The sequence below is a fragment of the Lolium perenne genome, chromosome 4, assembly GCF_019359855.2.
Source record: "Lolium perenne isolate Kyuss_39 chromosome 4, Kyuss_2.0, whole genome shotgun sequence".
Taxonomy (NCBI): domain Eukaryota; kingdom Viridiplantae; phylum Streptophyta; class Magnoliopsida; order Poales; family Poaceae; genus Lolium; species Lolium perenne.
Genome location: NC_067247.2, coordinates 56438396 through 56449469, shown reverse-complemented (window position 1 = coordinate 56449469; position 11074 = coordinate 56438396). Strand labels below are relative to the sequence as shown.

The window sequence follows — 11074 nt, the reverse complement described above, 5'->3', positions numbered from 1 at the left end:
TGTATGTAGCAGGATGTTGTACGCATTGTTTGTTAGTTTTACAGAAATTCAAAGCTGATCCGACTATTTTATACAATAATTGCTTGTTCTTCTTATTGTTATGTGATACAAATGATCATACTCAATTGATATTGGTACGGTAACATGCCCCGGGGTTCCGAGAAAAACGCTTCGCCTCCCTCTGTAGGCGATTAGGGTTTCCTCGAGTAACCAGGCGGCGCACGTCGGTGATCGTCGGGGCGCAAGAACGAGGACGCTTCTGTTAGCGTTCTCGGGGTTTTCAGGGGGTAGGCGGCTGTCATGGATCCACAGGATTCGGCGGCAGCGGCTGGAAAGGAGACGGCTGGAGGGGGATCGTCCTCGACAACTGATGAAAACAGATCGGGGAAGGAAACCTCGGTTGAGAACATGATGAAGAATCTCAAACTGACTGCTGCGGAGGCGGACAGATTAGTAGATGATGATGATGAGGAAACAGAGAAACCCATGTGGGCGCTGGCGGGTAAGATCTTATCAGAGCCAAAAAATTTCCATATCAATACTATCTCCGCCGTCTTGCGACCAGCTTGGGGAAACCCTAAGGGACTACTCTTTAGGGATGGAGGGAGGAACATGTTTATTGCTGAGCTTGATTCGGAGAGGGATCGTGACCATATTTGGGAGAGATCACCATGAATGGTGAATAAATGTGCGGTGGTGCTGGAGAATTTTCACCACTGGAGTCGACCTTCGGAGATGAAATTTGACAAGCTGCTGATCTAGGTAAGGATCATTGATCTCCCATACAATAAACTGAATGAAGTATGGGGAGAGAAGATTGCAAGCAAGGTTGGAGAATTTATCAAACTTGATATTAACAAAGGAGGCCTTGTTAGTGCTCAGTACTTACGCGCCAGAGTATGCATCAAGGTGAAAGAACCAATTATGAGATGGGTGGGGCTTGAGTCTAAGAAATTGGGGAGAACCTTTTGGTACTCTGTCCAGTATGAATTTTTGCCGTATTTCTGCTTTTCATGTGGAGTACTGGGTCACTCTGATACTATCTGTCCAGTGCCAGGTGAAAGAGATGAGCAAGGAAATTTACCTTGGGGCCCCTATCTGAGAGCTCCGATTGATTACAAGAAGAAGTCTGGTCACCCTTTTGCAGAGGGAGGCTATGATGAATTTTATAAGGAGTTTAAAGAAGAGAGTGCAAGAGAGAACCAAAGTGAAAACGGAAAGAATGTATCTGATGGTGTCGCCCCAGCACGGGCACCTATGGGTGGTCGGGGAAGGGGTGGAAATATGAATGGTCGGGGTGGAAAACCTCTAGTTTATCGGAAACTAACAATGTCATCTACGGACCAACCTATTGGAGCCCAGCATGTTGAAAATAATCCAATTAGAGATATGGTTATGTTTGAACCAAATATTGCTGGGTCCAAACGTGATGAAGCAGAATTGAGGAGAATGAAGGAGGGTTTAACTCCGGATGCAAAGAAGAAGAAGAATAATCCCCATTTGGCGTCGGCTGCAGAGCAGCCACGCCAAGACCAATGAGTTGTTTAAGTGTGAACTGTCGGGGGCTTGGGAACGACCCGACAGTTCGAGAGCTTCGCGGTTTCGTGAAGCAAATGGACCCGGCACTGTTTTTCGTGACGGAGACGAAGATCGAGGGAAAGAGAGTAGAGAATATGAAGAGCACCTTTGGTTTTGCTGGAGGTTTTGCTGTGGATAGTGTGGGGCTGAGTGGAGGCATTGGTCTCTTCTGGTCTTCAGCTGTTACTGTGGAGGTGAAAAGCTTCAATAAATATCACATCGATGCTATTGTTCAACCTAATGACAATTCAGTTCCAAAGTGGAGGTTTACAGGTATCTATGGTGACCCAAGAAGAGAAAATAGACACCATACTTGGACACTCATGAGAAGGTTAAAAGGGCTCCGGAAGCTTCCATGGCTATGTGTTGGGGACTTCAACGAAACCATGTATGGCACGGAACATTTCAGTGAGCACGCTCGGGATGAATGGCAAATGAGGGCCTTTCGGGAGGTAGTAGAGGATTGTGATCTACAAGACTTGGGCTACTCCGGTCAGGCTTTCACATGGGATAATAGAAAGGATGGTGTGGCAAATGTTAAGGCCAGACTAGACAGAGCTCTTGGAACTGAAGACCTCTGTCAAATGTTTCAAGTTCTGCGTGTTAAGCATGTGAATTTGGTACAATCAGATCACTGCATGGTGGTGATTGAGATGAGTAAATACGTGAAACAACGGATCTCAAAGGGGCGGAGTTTTAAATATGAGAATATGTGGCAAACCCATGCTGATTATGATAAAATTGTTAATGATCTGTGGGGTAAAACTGAAAGAGGTACAGGCCTGTCTGGTTTTGCTAACTCTCTATCTAGTTTGCAAACTGGTTTGGAGTCCTGGGGAACATCTACTTTCGGTAATTTCAAAAGAAAGCTTCAAAATTTAAGGAAAGAATTAGATCGTGTGAGGAGAAACTCGATGGGAGGTGGTCCATCGGCTGAGGAGAAGAGACTCATGGAAAAAATTAATGAAGTACTCTACCAAGAGGAAATTTGGATTAAGCAAAGAGCCCGGGTCAATTGGCTGAAATCAGGAGATCGCAATACTGCATATTTTCATGCACATGCGGCTCAAAGAAAAAGAATTAATGGCATACATATTCTGTACAGAGAAGATGGTTCAGTTTGTGAGACTGCGGATGATATTAAGGATGAAGTACAAAACTTCTATTCTGGTTTATATACCTCTGAAGGCATACCGAATTTTCAGCAAGTTCTGGACTTGGTCGAAGAGAAGGTAACTGCAGAGGATAAAATTATGCTTGAGGAAGAGTTTACAGCGGAAGATATTAAAAAAGCTCTTTTTTAAATGCATCCGTCCAAAGCTCCTGGTGTTGATGGTTTTACGGCTGGTTTTTATCAGCGACACTGGAATCTGTTTGGAGAAGAACTTTGTAAAGCAATACTAAATTTTCTTAATGGAGGGGAGTTACCAGCAAAATTAAATGATACAGCTATTACTCTCATTCCGAAGGTTAGAAATCCTCAATCAATTAAACAGTACAGACCGATCTCTCTTTGCAATGTACTTTACAAGATTGGTACAAAAACAATTGCAAACAAGATGAGACCAGTTCTGGAGTATACTATCAGTCAAGAACAGAGTGCGTTTGTACCGGGGAGACTTATCCAGGATAATGCTCTGGTGGCGTTTGAAAGTATTCATTCAATGAAGAGGAAAAAGAAAGGCAAGAAGGGACACTGTGCTGTAAAATTGGACATGATGAAAGCTTATGATCGAGTAGAGTGGCCTTTTCTTGAAGCTATGATGCTGAAACTTGGTTTCCCAGTGAAATTGGTTCATTTAATTATGAAGTGCATATCTACTGTCAATTTTTTCAGTTAAAGTGAATGGAGGCTTATTGGAACCCTTCCAACCCACTCGGGGTATTAGGCAGGGTGATCCCATATCGCCTTTCCTTTTTCTGTTCTGTGGAGAAGGTCTGACTACACTTTTGCACAAGTACAGTTTGGGTTTTGTGGATAGAGGGGTGAGAGTTTGCAACAGATCACCCTGGATTTCACACCTCCTGTTTGCTGATGATAGCTTAATTTTCATCAATGCGAATGGGGCAAGTGCCCGGAGACTTAGTGAGATTTTGCAAATATATGATGAGGCGTCGGGCCAGAGAGTAAACAAGGAGAAGAGTTCTATTTTTTCCAGCCCATGTACCTCTGATGCTCATCGGGTTGAAGTCAAGGCGAATCTAAATATCCAGGTTGAGGCATTCAGTGAGAAATATCTTGGACTACCAACTGCAGTTGGGAAGGTTACGAGTGAAGTGTTTGAGTTCATAGCGGATAATGCAAGAAGCAAAGTTAATGGTTGGGCGGAAAAGAACCTATCATATCCGGGGAAGGAAGCCCTCATTAAATCTGTTATTCAGTCTATGTCGACATATAGCATGAGTTGCTTTCTTCTTTCTAAAGGCTCCCGTCAAAAGCTAAATTCAATATCGGGCAGATTTTGGTGGGGAGGAAATTTAGACAAAAGGTCTATGCATTGGTTATCTTGGGAAAAATTATCAGTTCCGAAGAGTAATGGGGGTATGGGATTCAGAGATATGCATATGTTTAACATTGCTCTTCTTGGAAAACAGGTGTGGCGTCTTTTGACTAACCCTACATCTTTGTGCTCTCAAGTTCTATTAGGAAGGTACTGCCATAATACGAACTTGATGGAAGCTTCTGCACCAAAAGCAGCTTCAAAAACCTGGCGTGCTATCTTGGCGGGAAGGGAAGCTGTGGGACTTGGAATGATTAAAAGGGTGGGATCTGGTGAAAGTATTTCTATCTGGAATGATAATTGGATCCCAAAGCTGCATTCTATGAGGCCTATGGGTCGTCGTAGAGACTCTGATATAGAGAAGGTAAGTGAATTGATCACGAATGAACATAAATGGAACACTGATATGATCAAGGATCTGTTTTTTGCACCTGATGCTGAAGCCATTATGAAAATTCCTTTGCGAAGCAGTTGGGGTGATGATAGTATTGCATGGTCGAAGGAAAACCATGGCATATACTCGGTCAGATCAGCGTACAACACGCTGATGGATCGTCAGGAGAGGGTTCAGAATATCAGTGGGGGTGATAATGCCTCTACATCCGATAATGGCGCCGATATGTGGAGCCGATTATGGAAGCTTTGTGTTGTACCTAAAGTACGTGTCTTTTGGTGGAGAGTTCTTCGAGGAATTTTACCTGATTACAGGACTCTTACACGGCGGCATGTCATGGAGAACAGTACTTGTGGTATTTGCAAAGCAGAATCGGAAGATCTAATGCATGCTCTAATTGAGTGTAGTCATGCCAAGCAATTCTGGAGTGCAGCCAAGGAAATTCTTCTCTTGAAATTACCTAAGCTTCACCCTCTGACTTGGACAAAGGATATCTTATGTGATCCAAGGTATACCCAGGATGAGCGAGCAAACATTATAACAGTGATGTATAATATCTAGACTTCCAGGAATAACATTACTCATGGAGAGATGGGGTATAATCCAGCAAAATCAATGGAATTTATATCCGAGACATTGAGTCTTTTGGAGATGCCAAAGAAAACTCCGACTAAGGAAGCTCGGCGGGCTAGTCAATGGAGTAGACCGATCCAAGGGTTTGTGAAAATAAATCTGGATGGGGCGATCCGGGAGGAGGAGAGCAGGGCTGCCACGGGAGCAGTTGCCAGGGACAATGTGTCCTTCCGTGGAGCGATAGCCAGGGTGTATGATGGGGTTTTGGACGCCCTGACTGTTGAATCTTTAGCTCTGCGTGATGCATGTGCTTATGCAATTCAGAAGGGTTTTGATAGAGTGGTGCTGAGTACAGACTGTCAAGTTTTGTTGAAACATTGGGAAGAAAGGAATCGACAGAGATCTATGATTGGACCTATCTTAGATGAGATTAGTGAGATGAAGAGTGCTTTTTCTTCTTTTCATTTTATGTATGAGGGTCGCGAAGCTAACCAAGTGGCTCACTGTTGTGCTAAATTTGCTGCTATCAATGGTGAGCCAAACACTTGGGATGCTGAGCCACCGCCTTGGTTAGTTCACAGTCTTCGGGCTGATTGTAATAGTGTGTAACTGGTGGCTGCAAGTTTTTGACGCACTCTTTTCCTTACCAGGGTACCGAAGGGGACTGGAAGGTTTTTAATGAGGCGGCTTGCTAGCTTGATATATATATTGCTTTCAAAAAAAAAAAATTTGATATGTGATACAAATGGTCATACAAATGATCATACTCGCATACCACTACAATTTAGTGCAATACTTTGACCGTTCAAACAGCATTTGGCATTCACCCTCAATATTAAGTCTGGCTTCTGAATATCTAAACATCTAAACAGAAATATTGGCATTTAATCTCAATATCCAAAGTTATTGACATTCAACTCAATATAATGCCAAGCCTTCCAATAAAAACATCCAAACGGAGCCTTATATATTATTCATTTGGCAAACATTTTTCACAATCTAGAGGGTGCAAAAATTTTTTTTTGGAGGTGTGCCCCCCCCTAGAATTCTTTCCTGCCGCCACTGGTTGCAGGTTGGTGATCTTGACACAGCTTGATTCTCAAACGGTCAAGGCGGAAACTGAGCTTACAAGCTAATCACATAGATCAACAAGGCCGATTTCTCCAAATTTGTCGAGCCAAACTCGAGGATTATCTAGAGCTAGTGAGCTGGTTCTGGATTTTATCCGGCAATCTTTTGTACTCTTCTCTAAGAAAAAGGCATGGGCTTAGCGTAAGGTATAAGGTGGGATCCCAATGGGATTTCACTTTTAGTGTATTTTACCATTTCTGGTTCACTTTTAGTGTCAAAATTTATACAAATTGCACTACAAGTGGGATTTAGATGGGGTCCCACTTGACACCCTGTCGTAGCCACAACTTCACCGTCCAAGGATCTAGTCGCTATGTTCGTGCCTGGATAGCAAACTTGCCTGCCGACGACGGTTCTAAAGTTGACAGGTGCAATCTCAGAGACTTTCCCGGTTCCGTGTTCATCTGGAATTAGAATTCCGTGATCAGTTGTAGCTCTACTTACGTAGTGCCTCTGATTGCTTTTACTCAACCGAGTACCACAAGGAGAGTTCACAAAAGACCTCAGCATCCCAGGATCCCAGGCCTGCGTTCACAAGAAAGACGCACGCACCCTCATCGACCTTTCGTAGACGAACAACCCGACAATGTCGACCAAAAGATGCAAGTGCAGCTGGCCGTCGCCAGAATCCCTCCCGGTAGATCTCCTGCTAGAGATCGTGGCGCGCGCTGACGTTACGACCCTTGTCCGCTGCGCCGCCACCGGCAAGATCCTCCGCCACGCCATCCTGGCAGCGGCCTTCCGCCGCAACCTAGCCGCCGACGCCACCGGCTTCGACCCCGTCCTCCTGCTTGGTGTCTCCTACTGGGAAATCAATTACCCCACATTTGCCAGGACCCAACGCGTCATCCAAACCCCGATGCAAACCCAGCTCCGTGCCCACCTAGACGCTGATTGCCTCAGGACTCCTTTCAAGCCGGTGACCTCCCGCGATGGCCTGCTCGTCGTCCGCCGGCATCCCTACTACGATGTCGAGCTGCACACGTGCAACACATTCACCGGCCAAGTCACCCATCTCCCATCCACCGCCTTTCCCAACGTGAGGCTCCATGTCGTGCTCAGTGTCGGTGATGCTGGCCGTTCCTTCGAGCTGCTCGTCGCAGACGTGAATGTACGATCCTACCAGACATTCTCATCCAAGGAAAACAAATGGAGCGACATCCGCCAAGTCAGGCGTCTTGTCCCCCATCCGAACCACCATTGCGACTTCTACTGCTCCGCCGTCATCGGCCGCACCGTCTACTGGCCCTGCCGTGTCAACTACATGCAAGACTGGGACCAGATCCTCGCTCTGGACGCTGACGCGGGGGATGTGACCGTGATGGAGCTCCCGCTGGGCTGCTCCTCGAATCGCCTGCTCCTTGCCCAGGTCCGCGGCCAGCTGTGCGTGCTCGTACAGGAGGAGAGCCGCAGGATAGCGATGTGGACATTGGCGTCGTCCGTGGCAGGGACGTGGAGCTGGAGCCGGCAGGTGGTCATCACCAACATGGAGATCGAGAGACAGGCGGGGCTGGGTAACTCGATGTATCTTCTTGGTAGGTTCGGAGAGAGGAGCGGTGTATTGATCTTGAATGTGGTCCTAAAATTGTCCAACCAAACTTATCGAAGTCCTCGTTACCTTATACGGCTCGACCTAGGAACAAAGGACGAAACGCCTGTCGTCACGTGCATCGCTACACGTGGAAGTGAAGTGTACCTCGAAGACTTGTTCCTGCACGAGATTGATTTGAACTCGTTGCTGCAATCCATGAAACTTTTTTGAATATGCAACTCCGGAGACCCTCTGGCTTCGACGTAGTAGGCTCCCACCTCTATGCCTCGAGTGGTTTTGTCCCTGATGGCACTGAGGTCAGCTGCAGAGAGCTCCATCGCGGTGGAGAAGGAGCTGGACCTTAATGTTTTTTATGTTTTTATGCAAGGTTCTTTGTGCAAGCTATAAGGGTTTGACTACATTTTCCTATTCGTTTAAGACCCTTCATGTAAAATGTACCTCCATCATTGTGATTAAATGAAGCTCTCGGTCCTTTGGAACTATTCCCCTGTTCAAAAAGAAATAAGAGAAAATCTCCGGTTCTTATTATGTCTACCCAAGATCCCCACCGCCGGTGGTAGACTCTGGTAGCTGGCCACGCTCCGGTGATAGTTGATTCCACGGCCCCACTCTCCATAGCCCTTGCCCTGCCGCCTCAATCCCGCTGCGTTGGGGTCATCCGTATATATACTATCCAGATAGAAATATCATAGTTCTATGTGACTAAGTATATAGGCTTACTCAGAACCAACCTGAGGTTGGGTGGTTAGGAGGGTGGTTATACCTCCAGCCCACCAGAGTTCAAATCTCAGGTTTGACATCTGTATGTCTCATTAAGGCGGAATATTCATTCAGTGGGAGGCGACGTTCCCGTCGACAGCGAGGCGCCAGTGGTGACTTCGTCAATTTCAAGATCCCCGCCGGCTCAGTCTTTCGGAGGTGCTCATAGGGGTAGGGTGTGCGTGTGTGCGTTCATGGGGGTGAGTGTATGCGCGTGTATGTGAGCGTCTGCGTTGTACTGTGTTTCTAAAAAAAAAGTATATAGGCTTACTTTTCCATGAACAATGCAGAAAATGAAATATGCACTTTTTCACGAACCGATTTGGATATAGCAAAAAATGAAGCAGACCACATGAAAAATCAATAGAAGTCGGTCACATCCAGAGAAACTTGGAGAATCCATGGAACTTAGGAAACTGAACAAATGTGGGTTGTGATCTAGAAAAAAATGGCAACTTCAACTGAGCCCAATCTAAAAAAAAGAGGCATGGTATTTTTTTTTCAAGTTCATTGGATCGTCGGAGGTAGGCAGGTAGCAGATCGGCAGCCAGGACAACGAGCACCAGCTGGGTCACCCGCTCAATGCCTGGGTCCGCTCCGCAGTTGACTCGGTTTCGGAGGCCGTGCCACTGTCCACTCATGTTAATACAGTACTCTATATCATGGTACTGATTGTCAAATGTTTTTTTTTACATAATCACTATGTCTGTCTTTAGAATGAAATATCATGCACATTGGCACAATATAGGAAGGATAAATATGAACCATTTTTTCCCTTTACGACAGATCATCCCACCATCATATGGATGAATTCATGGATTTGTTTTTTTTTTCAATAGCATGCAATATTTTTCCCGAGAGTAGAAATCAGGAAAGAAATCTGACATATTTTTCCTAGGACGATGGCAACTTACCAAGAAATCCGCCACCCTGATTCACGGACACAATTCGATTCTTATCGAGAATAAGTAAAGCAAGTTATTTTAGGACGGAGGCCGTATTAGTTTTGGAAATAAATCACTCATACCGAAGCAACAATATTTCTTGGAGAGTAGATGTCGGTGTCAATTTTTGTTTGTTTGTTTTGCTACGACGGCAACTTACCAAATATTTGGCATAAATTGAAGCCTGTGCCGCGGCGACTGCGACGCAAATCAGTCCACGTTTTGGTCTGCGACGATGATGCAAGGGCCGGAAGCACCTGCAGCTCAGTGGTGGCCATCTTGGCACCACCACCGGGACGACCCACCGCCGCCGCCGCCCAACGGGTCCAAGTCGGTGAACTTTCTGCTCCGCCTCTCCGCGCTGATCCTCGCCCTCGCGTCGGCCATGGTCATGGCCGCCTCCAGCGATTGCACCCCCAGCTCCGGCGTCGCCGCCTTCACCTACACCCGATTCGGCGCCTTCGTGCTCCTCGTCGGCTGCAACATTACCGTCACCATCCTGGAAGCCGCGGCCATCTACCTGCAGCTCAGCCTCGACCTCGCCGCCGCCGCCGCCCCTCCCGACGACGACAAGACCGTGGCCACGGATCTGGAGGAGGAAGAGAAGGGGATCACCCCCGCCGGGATCGTGCTAGTGGTGGTGGACCTGCTCGTGCCGGCGCTGCTCTACTCGGCGATGGCGGCGACCTACGCGGTTGCGGCGGTCTTCAGCGACCAGATCGGCGCCTGCCCCAACTTCGCCAGAAAAGTGGTACAGGCCAAGATCCTGTCGCTGGCCGCCTGCGCTGCCATCACGCTTGCCGCCGTCGCCAGGGCTGTGCCTCTCCCGTTCAACGTGCCGCCCGTCCTTTAGGCTGAACCAATCTGCATGCATGAATCCATGTCAGGGCACGCACATTTTAGTATGCGTCATGCACACGTTTTTAATTAGTCTTCCCTTTTAGTTATATAAGTTGGAGTATCACTTTTTTGTCTTTGAAACTCTATACGATATCCTGATCTTTATAAAAAAAATACTGTGATATCCTGATATGTCCAATCTTGATAATTAATTTATGATGTGTGTTAGAGAAGCAATACATGATCGATGAGAGGTCAAGCTCGCCCTAGATAGCTAGCGCCACAGCTGGTAATGGACTTGCCGTGGGGGATCTCAAACGGGGTTAATTATGGGTAGATGCGGCGGACCGCTTGATCCTCAAACAGCCGAGCTCAAGGCTGAAATCGAGTTTACAAGCTTTCAGATGTAGTCCTTGAAACCTTCCCGGTTCCGTGTTCATCTCGAATTAGCTAGAATTCGGTGATCAGCTGTACCTCTAATTATTCGGTGCCTCTACGCAGCCGAGTCAGACAAAGAGTCCAGGATCACAGGTTCATAACAAGACCCACGTCACCCTTCCTCCTTCGATCTTCCTACACATGAACAAACCGATGATGTCGACCCAGGAATCCGGCCTCCCGGTGGATCTCCTGCTAGAGATCGTTGCGCGCGCTGATGTTACGACCCTCGTCCGCTGCGCCGCCACCGGCAGGATCCTCCGCCACACCATCCTGGAACCGGCCTTCCCGCGCCGCCTCGCGGCAGACGACGCCTTTGACCCTGCCCTCCTCCTTGGCGTCTCCTACGTGGAATACGGCTACT

General features: G+C 47.0%; 1 protein-coding gene across 1 annotated transcript; it reads left to right on the top strand.

Moving 5' to 3' along the window:
• Window positions 1–9355: 9355 nt before the first annotated feature.
• On the top strand, window positions 9356–10373 carry LOC127348379 (CASP-like protein 1U2). The gene has a single exon (XM_051374423.2). The coding sequence runs from the start codon at window positions 9668–9670 to the stop codon at window positions 10283–10285; it is 618 nt and encodes a 205-aa protein (XP_051230383.1). The 5' UTR covers window positions 9356–9667; the 3' UTR covers window positions 10286–10373.
• The last annotated feature ends 701 nt before the right edge of the window (window positions 10374–11074 follow it).

What these genes read in the sequence shown, in the direction of transcription:
- LOC127348379 (XM_051374423.2), top strand. Translation starts at nt 9,668, where the DNA reads ATGATGCAAGGGCCGGAAGCACCTGCAGCTCAGTGGTGGCCATCTTGG.